This window comes from Oryzias latipes, chromosome 14 (assembly GCF_053564925.1).
Source record: "Oryzias latipes strain Hd-rR chromosome 14, Olatipes_Hd-rR_3.1".
Taxonomy (NCBI): domain Eukaryota; kingdom Metazoa; phylum Chordata; class Actinopteri; order Beloniformes; family Adrianichthyidae; genus Oryzias; species Oryzias latipes.
Genome location: NC_136250.1, coordinates 10,644,918 through 10,669,035, shown reverse-complemented (window position 1 = coordinate 10,669,035; position 24,118 = coordinate 10,644,918). Strand labels below are relative to the sequence as shown.

General features: G+C 40.9%; 1 protein-coding gene and 1 long non-coding RNA gene across 2 annotated transcripts in view; one reads left to right on the top strand and one right to left on the bottom strand.

Annotated features, from left to right (window-relative positions):
- rxfp2a (relaxin family peptide receptor 2a) overlaps positions 1-10,218 on the bottom strand; it is a 62,695-nt gene extending 52,477 nt beyond the window's left edge. The window contains exon 1 of the mRNA XM_011483290.4: positions 9,899-10,218. Within this exon, the coding sequence (XP_011481592.1) occupies positions 9,899-9,983 (85 nt within the window). The 5' untranslated portion in view covers positions 9,984-10,218. The remainder of the gene's footprint in view (positions 1-9,898) is intronic.
- Positions 10,219-23,158: 12,940 nt separating this feature from the next.
- LOC144983819 (uncharacterized) lies at positions 23,159-23,771 on the top strand. The gene is made up of 2 exons (XR_013647644.1): positions 23,159-23,502; positions 23,582-23,771. It is a non-coding gene; the product is annotated as an uncharacterized LOC144983819 (long non-coding RNA).
- Positions 23,772-24,118: the final 347 nt, after the last annotated feature.

The window sequence follows — 24,118 nt, the reverse complement described above, 5'->3', positions numbered from 1 at the left end:
TGCACTTATCCTTCTGCAGTTGTGCTGCAATCATTTTTCTTTTGACCCTTCTTTTTGTTTATCGTCCTCGAGAGTGCGATTGTGCAAATATGTTGACAGCTTCTACACGAGTTCCCACTGTCCCCCCCCCCAAAAATGGCTGCAGCAACAAAGCAAAGTGCTGCAGTGTGACTGTCCCACCCACAGCGAGGAGGCATGTGATGCTGTCGTTTGTTTGACACCAAAAGCAAATGTAAAACCCTGGAAGCTGAGTTTTTGCAGCCAAACCCAAAGACGGATCCTCTTTGGAGGTCACTCTTTTCAATTGAAGATGCTTATTTGCTTTTTATTCAATATGCTATTATTTTGATTAAAACTCTTTTCAATGAAGAAAAAAATATATGGAGTCAGCTCAACAAAGAAGCTTATATCTGCCTTACAGGAGACACACTTTAGTTTGGAGACATGACCTCTCTGAAAAAGGTCAGCTCTCTAATGAGAGCGTGCCTTGTAGAATTTTGGATGGTTTCTGTTAAAGCTGACGATATATTTTATTTTAATATGCATAAAGCACTGTATTGTAAAACTGTCTCAGACTTGCTCTGTCTCCTTGCCAAGAAATAACTCATATTATCTTATCTTCTGCCAGTGCAAAGACAGGAAGAAGTTATATTCTGCACAAAACGTTATGTGGTTGCACCCTGGAGAAAGCTTCAGGGCTAACTTTTAAAAAAGTTCAAAAATAATAATTAGAAAAGAAAAAAGAATTTCGAAATCATTTTAAATTCAGATACAATATGTTATTTGGGCCACCAAGGGACTAAAAATAAAGTCATATTTTCTAAATTTTTAATTGTTTAAAACAAAAAAAGATAGAACTCACAACTATAAATCTTCCAAACTTTAAGTTTAAAAATCCAAATATTAAATATTCAAAAGTAGAAAAAAACCCACATGTATTTGCATGCAGATGTGCCCATTCACAACTTTTCCTTTATTATTTGCTATTCCAGCATGCTGTAATTCTCAATTGACTCAGTTAGTTCAAAAGGGGCCCAAGTCCAAGAAGTTTGTTTTTCCAGGAAATTATTTTAATTGCACAGCTTAAAGGGAGGCTACACCAAATGATTAATACTTTACCCAGATTTAGCACCAGTTCATAGCTTACAAATGCTATAATATGAAGCACCTCACTTTTATCATTTCATAGGACTAGCAAACTAAAGTCTCTGCACTTGGGCCCTTCTTGAATTAAACAGGGGCGCTGCCATATTGGATAACTAGTGCTCCCATCTCTGGGATAAAGTTAAACCCATGCAAGAGAGGCCCAAGTCCAGGAATTTTGCACTTAATGCGTTTTAAATGTCAAGCATAGTCAATACATTAAAACAGACTTGGGACTTTTTTGCACATAATCAGATAGCTTTTCCCTTGAAGACCATAGAACATATAATATCTCTATTTTGAAAAATTTTGGACTTGGACCCCTTTTGAACTAACCAATTCATTTGTTTCCTATTTCTTTCTTCTTTAAATGCAAATTTAGGCAAGATCATATTATATATGAGTAGTTATGGTCTAAATAAGATAACAAACATAAAACAAATGTTGGTCTTTGCTTCTAAAATCCCTTTTGAGGCACAACAGCAAAATAAGACATTTATATAAACTGAAAAAATGTAAATGCAGGATCAAGTGCATCCTAAATGACTTTTGCTTCATGCAGACATTTCAATCAGTCCTATAAACTTAACTTGTTACTTAGTTCATCATTTCCATGAAGAATCATTTTTCTGGGTATTTGCAACAAGAACAGATCAGAAAAGGAAAGAAAAGCAATCAATTCTATTCCACTCCAAAGGATAGTGTCAAGAGAAAACTTTCATCATCATGTGGCCTCAAGCAAATTCTATTAAACGTGAAGTTCTTTGAGGAGTAAAGAGTGAAACATTCTCAAGGTTATCAAGAGGGTTAGAAAGTAAATATTTTAATGTTTAAAATGGAAACTCATTTTCCAACAAGACAATTTAAAAAAAGGACTTTAAAAGTTTTCCCTGAGCTACCTATTAAACCAATTTTGCTTGAGAAGGTTTAGTGCGCAAAGGAGCAGAAGGATGAAAGTGATCTGCGATACTCAAAGCTCTCCGTGAGAAACGACTGTTCAGCAATGAGAGATTTAACTAAAAGTACAAGATAAATCATATAGTGAAATTTTGAATTAAAAATGGCATTATGTTTAAGATGTGCAGAGTTGGAGTAAATTTCTTGAGGCTTACAGGAACCTAGGACCGCATCCTCTTTATGCTTTCTTCACACAGAATAGAACTCTTTCACCACATCCATATATCTGCTCTTTGGTCTTCCATTAGGCAGCTCCAACCTCATCCTCCATTTACAGATAAATCTACTATCCCTCTTCTGAACATGTTCAAACCTTAATCTGCCTTCAATTGCTCCATCTAAAAAAAACCATCCCACAGGATCCATTCTCTGTGACTCCCAGAAACCTCTACAAATCCAGCTCAGCCTCCTGTCTTTTCAAAATGCCCTGTTGCTGCAGACTCGGTCTGTGGGACTGTTGGTACCGGGCTGCAGAAAGAAAGAAAAAAAATTTCTTTATTTATATAATACGATTCTGAAGGAAGCTTAATTTTGAGAGACTACCAGATTCATCTGACTCATTCTAGATGCATTTCAAGTCTCTCCGTCACGCATCGAAAATCCAGCCGCTACTTTATTACAGTGGCTGCGCAGGCTTCTACACTAAAATCCCTAACTTAGCAAACAAAAACACAAACATATTTGGATGTTTATGTTTGCAGAGAAGAGCCAGCGAGGAAACAAAAGAAGAGCTTCTGACTTCAAATTAAAAGAAAGCTGGATTTTCAGAGACAAAAACTAGCAGAATTTACTCCAATTAAGGATTTACTGTAACAGTTGTTCCCACACACCATAATAATAATGCATAATATTCAGCAACCAACTGTCTAATGTTGCAAAGGTGCTGCTAATAAAGTTGTTCAAACGGTGGACACAGGTTTAGGATACAGGTTTTTTTTTTTGTTTTTTTTTAGCAAATTTGGTTGCTAAAACTTGAAACTTGAAGCTAAAAGAAAAAGGAAAATAAAATCGGACTACTTTAGCCTCATGCAGGCCAGTCTGTGAAAATATTCTCTGACATTAACTCAGGGCAGTGGCACAGGCGGTTGAGGAGATCGTCCAAGGATCAAAGGGTTGGCGGCTCGATCCCCAGTCAACTGTCACTCGGTCTTTGGGCAAGACACTTCACCATCCCTGCCTCCAGTGTGGCTCCACTGGTGTGTGAATGTGTCTGAATGTCCTGGTGATGGACAGAGGGACACTTACCACGGCACTGTCAGTCCGCCGCAGGGCAGCTGTGGCTACATCAATAGCTCACCATCACCAAATATGAATGAGGAGTGAGTGAATAATGGACACACTGTAAGTGCTTTGATCGTCTGGAAAAGCGCAGATAAATCTAATCCATCATTATTTTTAAATCGGAGCATTGCCAAAAATAAGGCGAAAGGCTTTTTGAACTTAACATCTTCTAAATCTAAACCTTTCCCTCCATTCCTTTTTGTCCTGCCTCTCTCTTGTCTTCACCAACTGAATAACACCCACTTTTTACATTATGTACTACTGACCCCAGAAACCTCCAACTTCTTTAGCTGTAGTCCCTAAGACTTCTACCGTTCCTCACCAATAGTGAAGACAGACAAGCACAACTACAAGCTTCACTACGTGTGACCTTAAGACAACATCTTTTCTTCAGCTTTTCATCACATTTTTTATGTGAACTACAGCCACTAAGTTAGAAGCCTGCTTCACTTGATCTGCTCAGCGCTTATTTTATATGTTTACCTCCAAAAACCAGAACACCTATAATGTTTATTCTTCTGTAATATAACTCACAGACATATTTAAGTAATTGAGGAACACGAAGGATACCAAAGTTAAGACAACAGTGGGTACAACAGTTGTAAGTTACTTTTATGTTTCATTCCCCAGGTTATGATTCAGCAGAATGGCTTCAGAAAAAAGGAGTCTGGTGTGTGTTTTGATTCAGGTTGCCAAGGCTATTTACTGGTACCGAAAAAAGTCGTAAGTAGGATCTGAAAATAGAAGTGTTCTTTACGTCTTTGTAAAAACACCTCTTCAAATGAGCCATTAAAGCAGGCCCAAGCCGTTCAATGAATGCAGTCATCCAAAAAGTTCAATCAAAGGAGAATGTACAAAAATTACGACCTTTTCCCCGCTGCTTTACAGATGCAAGCCTGCTCAGAGAGGCCTTCACTTGCCAGTTTCCAGAGTGTGGAATCACCACAGCTTTCCCAAACTTTAAGGAGATCTGGCCGAGAACCGGCTCAACCCCCGACCCACAGAGGTGCGTGAGACAGCCAATAACCCGAAGTGCCTAGACCTGCATGTCATTTTCAAACTCAACATTGGTCTCCAGCTGGAGAACACACAGAAACCACAGCCTCATATGACACCCAGTAAAACCTGATCGTTTAGCAGTGTTTGTATTTCTAACATCCCCTATTCTTTCCTGTTTGTTTTTGATCTCCACTTGCTAATGAGAAAAATGTCCGGCTCTGTCGGCTGCTTAAACGCTGTGATGTGTCCTCTTTGGCTGCTAAATGTTTTTGTTTGTCTTCTGGGCACCAAAAAAAAAAAAAAAAAAAAAGTGGGTCTTTGTTTGTAATAGCTGCTGCATGCTGCTTTGTTTTCTACGTTTCTGAACTGTGGTTAAAGAGAGACAGAAGGGGGGAAAACTGTCACGTTTGAGCTGGAACTCATTTTTACAGCTGTGGGGACGAGAAAACACTTGAAGTCTGATGTTTTTACAAGATCATGATGAGAGGATTTTTATTACTCTAAGGCTACGTTTACACTGCAGGCTGAAACGACCCAATTCTAATTTTTTTCCCCCTATGCGACCTGTATCTGATCTTTTCGTGACAGTCTGAACGAGACAGATCTGATCTTTTCAAATGCGACCCAGGCCACCTGGGTATGTGGTCCTGAATCCGATACGTATCCGATCTTTTGAAATGTGACCTCCGTCTGAATGGCCAGGCCACATGAATCCGACCCGTACGTCATTGATGCGCTACAAAAGTCATCATCATGCGTTAAAGTAGGCGGGAACGAGAAACATCAACCATGGCGGACGATGCTGCTGAGACCAGTCAGTGGAAGGAAAGCGAGGTCACCGATTTGATTCATATTTTGAGTGACAGCTCTATTCAGGCCAAACTCGAGGGCTCGTATCGCAACCGGGCGTTTTTTCCAGCGAAATGGCCGAGCGTGGTGTTAAACCTTCTTTTTTTTTCTGCCTTTCCGACCGTGGTCAGGAGCGCGGGGGACCCAAGGCGGATCCTCCTCCGGGGTTCACTTCTCCGTTCGGACCCTCAGCTTCTCCAGGATTCTCCAGAACGGGTTAATAAAGAGTCAATAGCATTTATTCTGGGGGGAGCCTTCTTTTATTACCATTCTCCTTCCTCCATAACACACGACATGAATGCGCGCCCACACTGCCCCCCCCCCCCCATACTCTACCTGCACGCGCTCTCTCCTGTCTCTTACACACACACACGCGTGCGCGCAACCTCAACACATTCACAACCCCGTTCCACAACAGTGGTTACAGACGATCCCGGCTCCAATGCCTTCTTAAAATGAGAAGATTGTAATTGTGCTGGCTCCTTTGTGAAAATAAATTTAATACAGTAATGCAAAAACACTGTTGTTGACATCCATTGTTAATGTTAGCTACTTCCGCAACCAAGGAGTGACGTCGTTCAGTGGTGAGTACTCTTCTGCGCATGCGGGTCACTTCTGGGTCATTTCACGGTCACACAGGGGATCACAAAAATTCGCATTTAATTGGAAATGTGAGCAGCCTTGCAAAAAAATCAGATAAAAATAAAAATCGGAATTGAGCATTAAGCCCTGCAGTTTGAACGTAGCCGTACTCTGATGAAAATAGTGTTTTCTGTGTTTTTCAACATGTTCTTGAAGCATTTTTCTGATGATGGAGGACGAATATGAAGAAAATTAAGCTTAAACTTGCATTTCTGAGTATTTCTGCATTCAAACTGCATTCAAATTGCTCTAATTTTTTTTTAATGTCTATAAGAAGTGTTTGACTTCAGGAAGTCAAAACAATAAATCCTTCAGAAACCATACAAAATGATGATTCAACACAGATGGGCAGAAAGATTTATCATCCTTTTCCCCTGACTCTGGAGAACGGAGATGGATAAAAGTACTGAGATCTGAGAATCAAACAAGCCGAGTGGGGGACATGAGGTGTGAACAATCCAACCAGGAGCGAGGTTGCTAGGTTGCACCGTCTGATGAGTAATCAACAGAATCAGCAAATTTGCTTTTAAAAGAAGGAGACAAGAGTTTCAAGCACAACCTGAGAACAAGAATGTGATATTTCTGATAAGAAGAAGACAAAATGTGCTTGATGTTAGCGATAACTCCAGGCCAAAAATAAACAGAGAAAGCCTGATGGCGGGATAGTGTGTTGTGGTTCACTGATCTGAGATTTAAGAAGTACCGCCAGGTCAGTAAACAAGTGAAGCAAAAAACTGTAGGAAGTCAAATTATTCTAAATTGCAGCAGTTTAGCTCAGGCGGTGGAACAGGTCCTCTAACAACCGAAGGGTTGGTGGATTGATCCCTGCCCTCCCCAGCCAGCTGTCGCTCCCCTGAGCGCAGCTAGTCTGCAGCTCACCGCTCCCCCCAGGGGTTGGGTCAAAATGTGAAGAAGAATTTCCCTATTGTGGGATAAATAAAGCATCAATCATTATTGTTAAGTAATTATTATTATTAACTGAACTGAAACGCTTCAACAAGCTAGAATAAAGTATTTTGTGTCAGTGTTTGGATATTTAGGGCTCAAACCTTAACCAAGCTTTCAAAATAAACCAGCTAAATAGAAGAAATAGAATCTCTGAGCCTTGTGAATGTGGCTCTACTTAAATAATTTGCTGTAATGAGCCAAACCTAAGTTCATGTGACATTTCAAAAGGTTACTCCTGAGCAGTTAAAGTGGAACTTTATGAGCTGGTGCACTCATATTAAATCTATCCATTTATCGTCACTTGGGGTCATTGGGCTGCTGGAGCTTATCCTAGAAAAGGTTGGGAGAAGGAGGGGGATACCCTGGACAGGGGGCCATTCTGTTGCAGGGCCACACACTCACATGCACACCTAGAAGCAAATTAGAGATGCCAATTAATGTATGACACATGTTTTTTAGACTGTGGGAGGAACCAACATGCCTGAAGCCAACCCACACATGCACGAGGAAAACATGCACACAGAAAAGCCAGGATTCTAACCGGGGCCTTTTCTCTGTGCGCGCCCCTCAGAAATTCTGGAAAACCTCCAGCTTTCCTGTGATTTCTAGATCACCTTCAAAAAGTTTTTCCTCAACGACAGATTGTTCATCATGTTTTCCTTTGTCTTGTTCGCTCTACTTTGACGTGCACAACAGCGGAAGAGACCCTGGTTTGTTAGGTTTGAGAGCTGCAACATGCATAAAACTGATTTAGGAAAGTGTTCTTTCATCTACAAACATGGCAGATGGATGAGAGAAGGCGTCTTATTGAAATTCATAGAAGTCTCAGTCTTCATACGAGCCTCCAAAACAATCTGCCTTGATGCATTTGCAATGTGCTTCGGTCAGTTTGATTGACTGGCAACACTGTTTGTACAACAAAGTTTTGAACGCTCCTAAATCTGAAACTCACCTCCTTCACTGAGTTATCTTATGAATAACACTGGCGGCATCTCTACAGGTGTGTTTTTAATTATGAGCAGTGTTAACACGCAGAACAGAAAAATTAACCGAAAAGAAAAGAAAACAGTCGTTCCTCCGAACACAATCAACTGAAAATAAAAACCCAAATGAGGGCAAAAAAAAGGGAATGCCAACAGAGCTGCCTGAATGAAACGACGCCTCTGACGGTCTGAGATAACAAACAGTGTGACTGATCCAAACAGAAGAAATCCTTACAGGTTTTATTTCAACACATAATAATCAGACTCATAAAAAAGAAAAAGAAAAACAAAAAAACACATTTGCACAGCTTGAAGCTGCAGAATGATGCAACCACTCTGAGACATGAGGAAAAAGCATTCCACAGATTAGACATTGGGTTTTTGATGGCCTTTAACACACTTTAACACACAGACAAAGTCAATGTTTGTCTTTGTTTATTCTATTGTGAAGTTAAACTGTATATTAAAACATCAAAGTGACTCGCAAATAAAAAAATAAATTAATTGTGTGGAAAACTGACTGTGCAAACAGCTGCTGCTGATATTTTCTTTGTTTGAAATCATTTTCTGTTCCTTTTCATTAGCAATACTGTGCAGAAAAACATCCTGTTGCCTGCAGGGAGAAACACATTGTGTTTAAGACTCAATTTTCTGTCAACTCTAAAATATTTTAGACTTTTTTTTTATTTAGTTACAAAGACAATCTTGCAAAGGTTAATACCTTTAGAGTTTTTCTGTTCCAACAGTCATCCATCTGGAGACTCTTAGTAGAGTTACCTGTCCAGGACGCTTAGGAATATTGGACATCTTTGTATGTGGTTCCTGTAGCTTCTTTGAAATGAAATTCTGTTGCACCATTCCTGAGCATTTGTGGGGTCCACTCTAATTTCACGGCCTGACACTGACCTCTGAGTCTCATTTAGAAAAGTCAGGTTAGTGCCTGTCAGTAAAAAAGGGTTCCTTTGTGAAATATTGGGCCCATCTTTGAGGGTCTATGCTGGAGCACTCCATCATCCTCCAACAGTTTAGTGACTGTTTAGTCAATTGTCTTGTTTTTTGTCAGGGCTTGTGACCTATTGAGTCCTGAAGCCAAATTCGGCTTTTTTCTTCAATCATAAAACTTAAAAAATATAAATAAATCAGAGTCATTATCACATGTTTTTCATCTGTTTTCAGGCAAACATTACAAATATCGACTAATTTCAAGTGTGTTTTCATTTATAGATTGTGTATGTGTGTGTTTTTTAGCTCTGCAACTGATGCTGATTAGTCTCTAAAAATCCCTGAGACTTTATTAATAAAAAATTATATATACATATGTATATTTTTAAATAGATGCCACCAGAGTTTTTTTATTGCAGTTTGCCATTACTGAATCTTTTTGTCAAGTCTTTTGGTCATCTTAACTTAACTGTATTAGCATCATTATGGAAAATTCAGACATTTCTACAGGAAGCAATAAAAATGTGAAACAATAGGAGAACTCTTAAATTTCAGAATGGATTTTAAAATTGTCCCTTGCTGTCTTCAGTGCGGCATTATCAATAAATGTGACTTTGACTGCGGTGGAGGTGTGTTATAGTAAAGAGCTGATGAGTCACACTGGACTTTACTCAATGACAGGAATGAGAAGACCCTTTATAGACAGAATTCTCATTTACTCAGCAGCTCTCAGACGTTTCTGCACAAATGGATCAGTTTGGCCAAGGGGCATAAGACCATGATGTAAAGTCAATATCAGAAGCCTTTCTTAACTAAGCCTGTCACATTCATTACCAGTTCAAAACTGTGATCAGACAGGAATGACAATCTCATTTTATGCCCTCTCAACTTCAATCTGTGCAAAGGCGCTGCCTGACAGAGACAAGATTCCTGGCTAACTGAGGTCAGCAAAAGAGCTTCTTGAAACGTGAGGACCCATGGGTTTACCCACTTCATGTTTGCGTCTATGCTTGGCTGACAAGCGCACTCCCTGCGCCCTGTGAATCGTTCCTAACAACACTCAGAATGTGACAGGCTGATTTTGGGCTTAATTTACAAAAAGTACGATGTTGTAGAGTTTAAATGCGCCACCCAAAACGTGCAGATGTCTTTACCTTTGATGTGAGTTTGTGTCAGGTGGATGAGCAAAATGATGGCAGGGACGTCCATTCTGACTCTGTGAAGTTTGTCCCCAGTCATTTTCCTCGGACTGCGCCGCCTCGGTCAGAATCCGAAATCTGTCGGTCCACTAATCCAGGTTTGTCCCAATGAAGCCGGTATTACCACCACGACAGAAAGAAGGTAGAAGAGTAATTCAGAGGAAGAGGAGCTCCGCGCGTAAAGGCAGTGACATCCAGCCGAGCGCGAAACCAAAGTGGAAGAAAACGAAGCGCTGCGGCGCATGATTTCTCTCACTCTCCTGCTCTCCTTCTCTCTCTGGACCTCCTCCCTTCCCATCCCTTCCTTTTTTCTTCCCCTTGTTCTTCTTAAGGTTTCAAACGGAATGTGAGTTTGAAACGCCTCTCTGGGATTTACATCTGTTCTTGCAGAACACCTGAGGGTTCTGGGGATTTTTACTTCTATTTCAGGTTTTGTTTGTTCAGAAAACAGAATGACATGATTCATAAAAGCAGCCACCGGCTTATTCTTATTCATCTGAAGTGTTTTTATGCACACATTGACATCTCAATAGACGGGGAGGACAAGGCGGGAGACAGTCTGCGATCTGAAAAGGGGCTTTTATTTATTATTTTTGTCTTTATTTAAGATGGCGATTGATAACAGGTCATGCTGAAAACGTGAATGGCTGCAAGTTTTGTGTCTTTTTTTTACCACAATATATAAATAAATAAATTAACAAATAAATAAATAAATTAACAAATAAAAATTTTTTTACCAAGTCAAAATGATGGTGGATTGTTATTTTGTTAAGATTAATTTAAAAATAAATACACTAATAATAATGGCATGCCGGTGTCATGGTGCCTCTGGTAGACTCCTCCACCTCCAGCAGCTGCTCCTCTCCTAACTTCCACCAGCTGTCGTCACTCATCTCATCACCCTCTGCAGCTCAAAAGGAGACCCAGCTCCATCATTCAACGCCAGTTCGTTGCCCCTTATGGTGACCATGCCTGGTCGTGTCATGCTCTTGCCATTCTCGTCTTGCTCAAGTTCTGGCTCTAACCTTATTTTCCTACCTCAGGAAACCTACCCACGTGTGACGTCAGTGTGGACCTCCTACCTATCATCTCGGAAGAACCTGAAGACCTCTCGGCCGACGCTAGCTGCGCTAAACCCTCCAGCCACGCCACAAGCCACTGCCTGTTCCGGACCTCGTTTCGCCAAAGCCACAACACCTCTGGAAAGAAAATAATAAATTCATTCTTACCTACCACTTACCTGTCCTCATTCTGGGTTCCAGCATCTGGGTTCGCCTCGCCCTAGAAATCATGACAGCCGGTATACATTAGAAGTGTTATAATTGTTCTAAGCTGTAAATAAAATCACATGGCCAAAAGGGGTTTGTATTCTGCAGGGAATTTAATATCAACACAAACTTGTTTTGATTTGTCAGTTATCTTGGGTGTATAACTTATTCCAAAACATATTCTGCAATAATCTGAACAGAGGTAGAGGTCAGAGGTCAGGGAATTAGTTTAGTCTGTCTGTTCTTTGGAATTAAAATTCATTTTCCGTAGTAATGCCAGTTTTCTCTCCATTCATCTATCCATTTTCATAACCCCCTGAATCCCTTTTTGGGTCACTAATGCTGGAGCCAACCCAGCTTGTGGTTGGCGGGGTACACCCTGAACAAGTTGCCAGCATAGACTGTAAAAAAAATGGAAGAACAGAGGTGTGACGTCACCCATAGAAAATTTATTACCTCCGATTCTCGCGAAATGAGGCAAAATCCCTCACTATTGCTTCCTGATACGGACGCCACCATGTTGAAACCAGTCAACGGTGATTGGTCTGTGTTGCTCTGAGTCATCGTATCTATGGAAACTACTGTTGCCAAACAGGAGTGAGCTTATTGTGAGTCCCCACCTCATGAATGCTGCATTACCATTTACTAGGAAATTGAGCAAATTGGATTTGCAATAATAAATCTGCCTAATTTAAATATATCAATTTAGAAAAAAAACTTGCATTGATCTAATAAAAGATTTTGTGCTGGGAGGAGGTGGTTTTTGAGGCGTATTCAATTGGGCATATTTCGCAAAACTGCATTGGATGCACAGATAGGCAGTTTGTATCAATTTTCTCAACCTGCTGGAGTTGCCGGAGCCTATCTCGGCTACTGTTGGACAGGTTGCCAGTCTGAAGTCACTCCGATCCCCATGTTGTGCCAAGGTGTGTTTCCCCTGCCATAACTTCAGCTGGCTGGCTGCAGACAGAGCCCTGCTGCGTGCTGGTAAAGCAGCCTGCTCGGGCCTCCTAAATCTTATGATATTATTCTTATTTTCATCAAGTCAATTATAAAAAGTTTTTCTCCTCTTGAACTGTTGTGGGTCACAGAGACACGGAAGTAGCGGCAGAAAGCTGTTTTTGCAGCAAGAGACTGAATGATCTCATGAACCCAGACATGGAGGCGTGATTACCAATGCTTTTATAGAGCTTTTTAAATTAAATAAATCCGATCTGTGTCTTCCATCCATTGTAATGAGATATACACAGACAGATATTTGAATGTATCTGCTGTAAATCAAGGTTTGTTTTTGAATGATTTATCGCATGAGTTGGTTTGTGTTTTTTCGCACAGGCATCATTTAAATTTGATTTAATAGAAACAGCAAAATAAGATTTTATCAATTTATAAACATTTGTGCATTTGTGTAATAGAAACACAGACTGTACGTAGCTTTTCCTTAATTTTTTTTTTTTTTTTACTTGTTCTGTCCAACAGCTGAGCAAACAGATTAGAACTGAAGGCCATTTGTGTTGGACAGGTTTTACTATCACAAAAAGAGGTTACATACCTTCGAGAAACCAGAGTGTAAATTTGTATAAACCCCTTTTTGTTGTATTATTTTTTATTTATTAGTTACATTTAGTGTGTGTGGGGAGGGAGAGGGGAAGAATGTGAGAGGGGTGGGGTGGAAGAGAGTAAAGGGAAGAGAGGTGAGAAAGTGGGGTATACAAGGACTGATTTGAATAACTTATTTTAAGCTGTAACAATTCTGCTAGAAAGACAAATATTACATCCAAAGGTGAAATTCTGACAGGAAGATGAGCGGAAGACATCTGTCCATCAATACACTGTGGGTTAGGAGGGGGATGAAGCAGACAGGGAGCAGTGTGGCAGTGTGCATGTGGGTGTGGAGCTACATGCATGCTGCCGAAGTGAACTGTGTGATCATAAGAGTAACCATATCCTCCCCAGCCAGACCAGGAGAGAGGGGGGGGGGGATCCCCAGGCCAGGAGAGCCCCCAGCGTCTGGACCCAAGCAGCCCGGGAGGGGGAAGGGGGGGGACTGCTCACCCACACAGCCAGGCGCAGAGAAGGGCACCCTACAGGGCCCCCCCCGGCGCCCAGAGGCATAGACGAACCCGGCGTCCGGCCCCCAGGCCACAGGACAGGAGCGCTTTGCCGTACCAGGCGGCAGCCATGGGGGCCACGCGTGGCGTTTTTCGCGTCGGTGTGCACACTCTCATTGGTGCCCTTTGTTTAGTCATGAGGCATTAAACGTCGGCGAAAATCGCGCGCGAAATTCGTCCCGGTGTGTACGGGCCTTAACAGTCTGATTTTTTGCTCTAAATCCACTAGTTTAGAGTTTTCTTTTCTTTTTTTGTGGGATGAGAAGGCGATTATTTTGCATCTCATGACTGCTTTCCCGGCTTCCCATAAAAGGCATGAGGAAATACCTGGGTGGTCTTTATTTTGTAAATATTAGGACCATTCTTTAGCAAAAAAGTCGATAAAGTTAGGGTCTCTTAGCAACGATTTATTGAACCTCCAGCTCCTAAATGAAGACGATAATGTTCTGTTTTTTAGAGTCAGGGAAACTGGTGCGTGGTCACTGATAGTAATGGGGTGGATCTGTGCTTCCGTAGCTATGCTAAACAAGGAGCTGTAAACCAAGAAATAATCTAGCCTGGAGTATGAGGATGAACTGTGGAAAAAAAGGTATAAGCTCTCTTTGTGGGGTGGAATGAACGCCAAATATCACAAAGACCAAAATCCTCCATGTACTGTTTAACTGTGTTTGTGGACTGCCAGGCTCTACAATTTCCTGTGTTATTTAGCTTATCCATTTCTGGATCTAAACACACACCTCCAATAATTAGCGATTTGTCTATGCTCAGACAGCGCAGAGAAGAAGGAATGAAAGAATTTAGGGTCATCTACATTTGGGCGTGCACATTGGCTAAACATAGCTGCATGTTTTGAGTGGAAAGAGTGACTATTATAAATCTTCCTTCTGGATCTATGACTTTGTTGGCTACGGTGAATTTAACTTCCTTATTTATCAGAATTGCTACTCCTCTCTGTCTAGAATTATTACAAGCTGAATATACGTTTTGAAAATCTGCTGTGGTGAGAAAATTCACTGCTGAACCAGACATATGAGTTTCTTAAAGAAACGCAAAATCAGTTTGGAGATCTTTTAATTTGCTCATTATTTTCAGTCTCTTCTCTCTGGTTCCAGCTCCGTGCACGTTCCAAGTAACTAACCTTAGGGTGGACATGCTGCTGTGAAGGTGAATGTTGATACTGTTTGTTATTGATTAATGCAAAAATGAGTATATATGTACACATAATGGTGTGCTTGATGTTGCTATGCGGCTTTATGTATGCTGTACAGTGCATGTGATGTAATGCTGGACATGTTGAGTGTCTAAGTGTGTTGTGCAGATCAGTACTATTGTAGTGTGAGTTATGTGGCAGCTTAGGTGAGGGGAAGGGAAAATTATGTGAAAAAATTAAAAAAGGGAAAGGAGTGGAGAGGAGATAATTAAGAAAACAGGGAGGGTAAAAACAGAACAAACCTATTAGAAACAGGTTTGCAACTGCTGAAAAGACTGGCGGTGATATTGCCTAAAGTGGAAAACCTTTATGCCCCGTAAGTCATGCCCAGTGTGTCAAACATAAGCATAAACTAACACCTGTGCAGAGAGTGTAAAGAGTGTGGATACATATCTGATTTAGTAGAGCCAGTGAGTGACGTTTGGGTCGCGGTGGAGCTGTCCGTTCACATAAAACCGGTCCACAGAGATGACAGCGCGGGCCCCTTCACTCAGAAATTTCCTTCTGATGGGGAACAGGATCCTTCAACGCTCCAAGATTTCTTTGGGGAACTGATCATCCATTCTGAAGTCGGTTCCCCGGAGCTCCCTGCCACGGCACCTCACCTCTTCCTTCTCCTTGTGAAGGACAAACTTGGCCACGATGGGTCTGGCCCAGGTCTCGCTGCTCCCATATGATGCACACGGTGAAAGTTTATGGATTTAACTTTTTCCTCTCGAAGATTTAGCTGGGTTTGAATAAAGTTTTTATTTTTTTCCTCGGCGTTCTCTTCTGCCGTTTCTGGTTTTCCAATGGCCACCAGGTTATCTTTCATGGATCTTGATTGAAGATCCAGAATGGATCTTCTTATTTTCCTCAGGGAGTCAGCTCATTCCATCAGAAAGAGAAATTACCGACTCTCTCAGCGCTGAGATCTCCACGGTCAGGGTTTCCACCAGCTTTTGGGAAAATTCCAGAGAGTCCTTTATTTCTTGAAATTCCCGATGAAGAACCTCCAGGAGGGAAAGACGACTGTCGAAGCGGGATAGCTTAGCAATCAATGCTAAGAAGCATATCCCACGCGTTAGATTCAAACTCCGTCTTCGGTGGAGAATCTCCCGGTGATTCTTCGGTGGAGAATCTCCCGGTGATTCTTCGGGACGGCTCCGCTAGCTGGGGGCGGCTGACTTGCCTCACTGAGGGGTTTTCCCCATGACCAAGTGCTCGTACTTCTCGTCGATGTAGCGCGTCAGGCTGTTCAGGTCCTCCTCCTCGCTGCTTTCCAGGACGGTCGGAGTTTACCTTTGGTAAACCTGAGGAAAAATAACACTGGGACGGTGTGTTTATTCATAAAAAATAAAAAAGAAGGGGGGGGGAGAAAAAGATATACCGCTTTTTGTTTAGTTTTCCAGGATTAGATCATCTTATTTTCCACCAGGTCTCGAACGGTTCCGCGTCACAGCTTCATGCGACCCCGGAGGTCTGTGCCTGCAGAACCCTGTCCTGCTGGGCCTCTTTTCGTTTTTACAGTCAATAACGCGGCTGAGGAGAATCGTACAAGCTGTTGTATCATAGTTCGTAGGCGTGGCAGACCCAGATGCTGGAACCCGGAAGGAACATACAGGTGAGTTGGAAGGTAAGTATGAATTTATTTTCAGATGTGGGTTGTAGTCTTGGCGTGAAGAAGGTCCGGGCTTGAGTGAGGCTCTTGGCGTGTCTGGAGGTAGTAGTGCAGTCAGGGTTGACAGGTACTTCCACAGGAACTACTCGAGATGACTTCCACACAGGTGACACTCGTGGTAAAGAATCCTGAAGCAGGAGAATAACATTAGCCAGGATACAAAACAAGAATAAGCTTGACGTAAAGCAGACTAGACCAGGCGCAGTCACCATAAGGGGTAACGAACTGCCGATGAATGCTGGAGCTGGGTCTCCTTAAGTAGAGGCTTGATGAAGTGAGTGGCCACAGCTGGTGGAGTCAGGAGCAGAGCAGAGAGGGGAGGGGGAGGATATCTGACAGAGGCACCATGACATGTTGAGAGAGAACCATTTGAAAATTTGAACCTCCAAAGTTAATTTTGCATTTCTTAACCATTATTCTTGTTTTTATAGTATTTCACTCCTATTACACCTGCATTGAGCCTGAGAGACACGGAAAAATCTTTGTTGTTTACATGGGTGAAGTCTGCTGCCATTGGCTACCCAAAATCTTTCAATCAAACACCTCAGACATTTGACGTCAGACCCACATGCTTTTGAGACATCTGATTAGTCAGTCAATAACTTGAATAACGTGCGATAAAAAAATATGTATATTTAAAAAAAAAGGAGTAGAAAGAAGATTTTAAGAAGAAGGTATAAGAGCAAGAATGGTTATTCTGACAAATTAAATGAAACCAGCCGGTACTTTGTATTTGGGAACATGGGAAGGGAGGGGTTGAGCTGTCCATTGTTTTTACAGTCTATGGTCGCCAGTTTGTTGCAGGTCACACACTCACACACAAATTATTACATGCACACCTAGAGGCAATTTAAACTCACCAATTAACCTATGAAGCATGTTTTTTAACTGTGGGAGGAAGCCGGAATCCCCGCAAAGACCCACGCATGCACGAACAGAGAATGCAAGCTCAAGATCCCAGCCAGGATCAGCAACAGCGCTAACCACCTCATCCCCGTGCAACCCCCAGTTTTCTCTCATTTCTCCGTATTCTTTCCATCTCCTCCTGACTGTTCCTACTCACGGTACTACAAAAGTTAAATAAAAGAGAGTTAAACATCAGAAGCAGCAGGTGTAAATCACAAGAGAGCAGGACAGGGGGACCGCTGCGACACTTGTAGCACAAACATCATCACAGCAGTCTTTCTCCTGCAGGCAAGTCAAATACTAAAATGTTCCATTCCAATCCTCTTTTGATCCATTTCAAACGTGTTCCCAGTGGTCCTTTAATGATGATTATGCAGTTTTCAGCAAAAAATCAAAAGAACCTGTTTTGCTTTCTAGGATATAGTTTTTGCAGAGTTGATTAGAATTATGCCTCTGAGTTGTGGGCAGGACAGAGCTTCCTCTCAAGTCTATGTTTACATGCTCTCCAGCTAGCTTACAGCCGTTTCCAACCCTAACCTAAAATTACAGGAGCAACAAATATGGTGAGCGATATTGGAGCTGTCTAGCCATACAATTTTGAGCCAGATGCCAGCTCAGACAAGAAAAACAAAGACGTCCATGAATCTATTTGTCCGCAAGTTGATGCATCAGATTGAAGTAAAGCAGGGAGCATGTGGACTGCCTTAAGAGCCTCTACGTCACAGTTAGAAGTTAATTCCGACAGCAGTTTAAGTCTACTCCTGATTCACAATGATTAGAATAAAAAATATTCAGAACTGCGATTTTAAGCTGAATTTTTCGAATATGCTTTCTCCATCATGAGAAATATGCTATAAGAACATGTTAAAAACATCAAAAACACATTTTTTTATTTTTAGTGGGTCTTTAAAGGATGCAAAAACTGTCAATATTTAAAGTAAAACTGTCCCTGTTCTGTGTTCATAGTCCAGTTCTGTATGACTTCTTTGTGCAGAAAACTTGCAAGTCATGAAAACGACATTTTCTATTGACTTTACTTTAATAGATAATGCTGAGTCAGTGAGCAAAACACACTAGGAGTCAATAATTGTCCTCCTTCAGTTAGAAGAGGCAGCTTGAAAAAGATTTTTCATCCAGTTGAATCTCTTGGAAATGATTGCCTTTGATCATAAAAGTCTCATCTATGACTTTACTTTTAACTTTCCTTTTTTCCCTTCCCCTGCTTAGATTGGAAAAATCAATTGAGAGTCAGTTTTATGGTGCCAGAGCACTTGTGTTGTCTTTATTTGGAATCCTCTACCCTAATTTGTCTTGCTCCTCTCTGCTCTTATTTCCTGGAAATTAGACATGTCTGTAATCCAAGAAAAAAGTTTAGGATTTAACCTGTGTTTGTTGAGCAGTTTACTCTCATTGACTCCATGGGTTAACTCATAGCTTCACAAACTAATAAACAAGATATATTAAGGGAAACTCAGTCATCCTTCATGCACTCATCTGCTCTCTGGGTTGGATTCATCTTCCAGTGACAGCTGCTGTTCACCCACAACCCTGAGATCAAGAGTTTACATGTATTTCTCATGAGGAAGGCTGTGTCCATGTGCCGGCTCAGGCATCCGTTTAAAAATAAAACCCTTTAACACATTACCTGTTGTGTTTCAGGCTTTGGATCCTTTGACCGATTCCTCACAGAAACATTTCCAGATTGGATCCAGACACTGCGGTCAATCATTTCAGTGGGCAGGAGGACATCAACACTGTAAAGCCCTTTATCATGTCAGGAGATACTCAGCAAAGGAACCACATACAAAAAAGTCAGTAAACTACTTGGGTTTCTTAAGAACCCAACTTAATTTGCAAGGACGAGTTTGGTTTTAACTTGTTTTCATGACGATGTTTGAGATTTTCAGAGTTTGTGAGTTTGCACACTATTACAATAATTCTCCTGAGAAAATTTGGATTTCATTGTCTGCTTTAGTCTCATAAGGAGGATTCTTGCACCCCTTAATATGGCACTGAATTTGGCTTTGCTATAATCCTAAAGCGCTTTTTTAAAAAATTATATCTCTATTTCCACTGTGGAAAGAGTTTAGAAAAAAGGAAGTGTGTTAAATTAATTTTAAGTAAATTTTCTGTAAGAAAACAAAACCAGTCACCCCTATTTTACATCACTTTTCTAGTTACCCTTTTGTAACATTCATATTTCAACTCACTCACGTGATTTGGAGAAAAAAAACTACTAGTTAAAATTGGATTATCTAAACCAGGGGTCCCCAAACTTTTTCCAGCGAGGGACACTTGACGTTTCCATTCTCTGATTGGTGCCAGCGTCAGTTTGAAAAAGAGAAAGTGTGAGGATCGCAGGGGTGCCTAAATGTAAACTGAAAACCACACATAACCAAATATTAATAAACCTATCTGATATCAAATAATCCTCTCTGGGTTCTTCACTAAATAAATACATAAATTATAATACTCAGCAAATACATAATAAGACTCTTTATGAAATCAGTAAAAAACAAATAACCCTCTCTGGGTTCTTTACATAAAAAGTCAGGAAATTTAAAGAAAGAGTATTTTAGAAAATCAATAATAACCAAATAAATCTCTGTGGGTTGTTTACAGAAATAAAGCTTCTGTTGTCCATGCTTAATCTTGGGTAAATGTTCAACTTCAGTTGTAAGAGCAGAATCTCATATGAGCAGTCTCTTAAGGTTTTTGTGTTCTTTCCTTATAATAGAGTTTTGGTGGTTTTCAGGAGGCTAGCCTGGTACCACTGTTTGTTCTCTCTGATCCTATGTTAAATACCCTGCATTCTGAATCAATGTTTCCCATACCAAACTTTTTTGTCATTTTCTGTGTTTTTATGGGGGCGGTATCATGTTCAAGTTCTATGACTGGGGCAAAGTGAGGTTGAGTAACAACCTTTTTTAGCTTGCCTCACATTTCAATTCAAACATGCTGTGTCTATGAAGACTCTCATTCATCCAGGTTAATTCCATCATAGTGGTAGGTATAAAGTTTGTCATCTAGACTTGATTTTTAAAGTTGAAGACATTTCATCTCTTATCCAAAAGGCTTTGTCAATTCTGAAATAACTGTTGAAAGAGCTGGTTTATATGTGTTCATGGGGGAGAAGTCAGACCTGAAACGGCATTTACAGCAGTGTTCTGAAACCCAAACAAACCGACCAGTTTCACCTAGGCCAGCTGAACAGCTGAAAGAGATGACCAGGTTGGGGAGGGTAGCCACTGTCTCCCAACTCCAGCTGAGGACAAAGGACTCCTAACAACCCGAAACCAATGTATTCTACGGAAACAATCCCATCCAGTTTCAGGTCTGACTCCTCCCCCATGAGCGCATATAAACCAGCTCTTTTACCATTTATTTCAGAATTGACAAAGCCTTTTGGGTAAGAGATGAAACGTCTTCAACTTTAAAAACCAATTCTAGACGACATCCTTAAACCCTGCTGTTTGGGGACCCATGATCCAAACCCTAACTTTGGGGCGATTAAACCCACATACATTCTTAAGACTGCACCACTAAGGTAAAGTCTTTTCAAACTTCCATAATGAATTAAATAATAAAAATAAAAAGTGGACATAAACACAAAAACTACAGAAGATATTTTATTTTACAAATTCAGGGTTATGTATAAAATAGATTTTTTTTTTATGGAAAGAAATGGAAAGAAGCAAACTTGACAAAAGAAAGCTGACATGTTTCAGGATTCAAATAAGACTACCCCAACCACACAAAATGACAAACAATGAGTTTTCATTTTCATAGTGATACGAACTGTTGTACAAGTAAGCACAATTTCCTATAAGCAATAACCTCAAACAAACAAGAATGACAGAAAAAGATGTTTTCTCACCAGATATAATTCAGCTGCTTTAAAAAAGAAACAAAAAAAATGAATTACACCACATGACATTTTGAAACCTGATAAAACACCAAGCACACTTATTCTGCAGACATCATTGTGATAGATAATTAGTTTATACACATACACAGATTACATATGGGATTGGACAGAGGCAGTCAAAGAGGAAAACGCACAAAACAATTTGGGAGATGAAGTGCTGATGTCACCCTTTTGATTTATGAAGCCACTCTTTACCCATTTTATTTTATTCTAACAAGCCAGTCTGATTGTTTTAATAGATTAGAAATTAAAACCAAACAAATTGAAATGAAGATGAGTGAATAAACAGAATAGTAATTAAAAATAATTAGACTCCTCTTCTAGCTACAGGTTCCTATTGATTGAGCTGCTGGCGAACTGCAAATGACAACTCAGGCTCTGGCCTTGTCTTGAAAGGGTCTGTGGAAACTAAAGAATAAGCAATGTAGCCTAGTTTGTCCTTTGATGGTTAAAATAGAAACTTTAATAATTAGTTTTCTAACAAAACAGCAGATTAGTGTATGGAATATTCAGGGGGAACATTGGACATTCGCTGTGACATTTCTATATTATATGTATTTATTTACAGTATATACATATTTATACTGCTTTTTTATTGCTTGTATTTTATTTTGCTGTTATTTGTTCTTTATTGCACCTTGACACGATGGCCCCTTTTCATTGTGTTGCACTCACAACACGTGAACAACAAACAGTCAAGAAAACCAAGAGCTAATTCAATAAAAATATAAACACAAAAAGAACAGATTAAAGAGTAAAAGCAATTTTAAAAAGATGAGTTTTTTAAACATTGGAAGATCACAGCAGTCTCTGTGATGTTGAGGCAGAGTGTTCCAGAGGGTCGGGGCAGCCATGGAGAAGGCTTGGTCCGACAGGGGAGGGACAAAAGGTTTGCATCGGAGGAGCGCAGAGAGCAGGATGGAGTGTGATGCCTGAGCAGATCGGTGAGGTAGGTTGGGGCCAGGTTATGAGGGGCTTGAAAGGAATGAGGAGAACTTTAAATTTGATACGCTGAGGGATGGGGAGACACTGGAGGTTCTGGAGGACGGGGGTGATGTGTTCACGGGACCAGGGGTGTGTGAGCAGACGGACAGCAGAGCTCTGAATGTATTACAGCTTATTTATTATTATGGAGGATGTACCATAAACTATGCTGTAGCAGTAATCTAACCGAGACGTAATAAAGGCACAAAGCAGCAGAAAAGAGAGGGATGAGTGGAGACAGGCAATGTTTTTCAGGTGGAAACCATCAGACCGGGTTATTTGGTAGACATGTTGTTCAAATGAGAGATTGGTGTCAAAGAGAATCCCAAGGTTACGGGTGACTTGTGACGGAAAAAGTGTGGTGTTGTTGAAGTTTAACTGAAAATTTGGAATGTATTTCTTCAATGGTTTTGGGGCCAATTAAGTCTGTCTGTCTTGTCACATTAGATTTTGATAAAGTTGTGTTTAAGCCATGTTTTTCCTCAGACAGCGGGTGAGTGTAGTGAGTTTTGGAGCTGATGGATTTGGTGGAGATGTACAGTTGTACGTCATGTATGTCATCAGCGTGACAGTGAAATTTCAGATCATGCTGGTGGATAATGTTGCAGAGGGGAATGAGGTAGAGGATGAACAGGAGTGAACCAAGCACCGAACCTGAACGTGGAACACCTTGCAACAGAGGAGCTGTGGAGGATGAGCAGTTTTTTCAGGATGGGGGTTATTCTGTTCTATTCTAATTGTTACTCAGAAGCATTTTACTTAAAGCAACTTGTCTGGAGAAGAATTTTATCAAAACAATTTGCTTAAATGTCATTATTCACAAAGACCTTCTTCTGGATTACTTTTTGAGTCCTGTTTTGTATCATATCTGAGATATTTATTTATTAATGTCATCAAATGCTTAAAGTGTTGATTTACTCCATGAAGACAGCAAAATACAGTGATGTTTTAGGATCTTTACCTCATTGCTCTGTGTTGATCACACAACATAAAAAGATAAACAAAACAAAAAGACTTCCACAAATGTATTTTTGATCTGTTGTGCTAAAATGTATTCATCATGTAGATCAGATACATTGTAGCAGGGTTGGGGCTACTAAGGGAACAAGGGGTGCAGCTGCCCGCCCTAGCAAAAAACTTTGCCCACACTTGCCTCCCCAATTTTTGAGTCAATAATAGTATAATTATTGACAAAGATTAAGAAATCATCAATACAAGCTTATTTAAGCATAGCAAAAATAACAAAAGTAGCATTTTTAGATAAAATAAAAACAATCTCCTTCTTTCTCTTACGGTTTTTCCCATCAGGGGTCGCCACAGTGAAACAACCTTATTGTGGATGTGTCATGGTGCCTCTGTCAGACTCCTCCCCCTCCAGTTCTGTTTCACTCTGCTCCTGATTGCCACCAGCTGCTGTCACTCTTCTCATCATCTCTCCTGCTCTTAAGGAGCTCCAACACCTCAAGCCGACGCCAGATCGTTAACCCTAACGGTGACTCGCTGGTCTTGCTATGCTCTGACTTGCTTTGCTTGCTCACGTTCCGAACCTAATTCCTGTTCTCCTGCCTCAGGAAACCACTTTACGAGTGACGCCAGCGTGGATCATCTGCTAAGCCGTTCCTGTGAGCCGGAAGACTCCTCGCCTTACACCGACCGCGTTAGCACCTCCAGCCACGCCACAAGCCATCTTCACATTCAGACCTCGTCGGGACTTAACCTCAGCCTTTCACGGAGAAGCAATAAACCATTACTCACCTGCCACTGACCTGTCTTTACTCTGGGTTCCAGCATCTGGGTTCGCTTAGCCTGAAGAATCATGACAGGATGATCCGCATGGTCATTTTGGCAATGTTTTACGCCGGATGCCCTTCCTGACGCAACCCTCTCCATTTATCTGGGCTTGGGACTGGCACAGAAGTAGAGAAGGAAATAGGGAGCAACCTGGATTTGAACCCAGGTTTCACAGATGGAAGGTGCCATAATCCAGCACGAGCCAAACCGGCTCCCATAAAATAAAAACAATAACAATAATAAAACTGTGTGAAATACGGATTTTTAATCCTTTCATCTGTGATGCCAATCCACTCTGGTGTTTTGCCGCCCTTTCA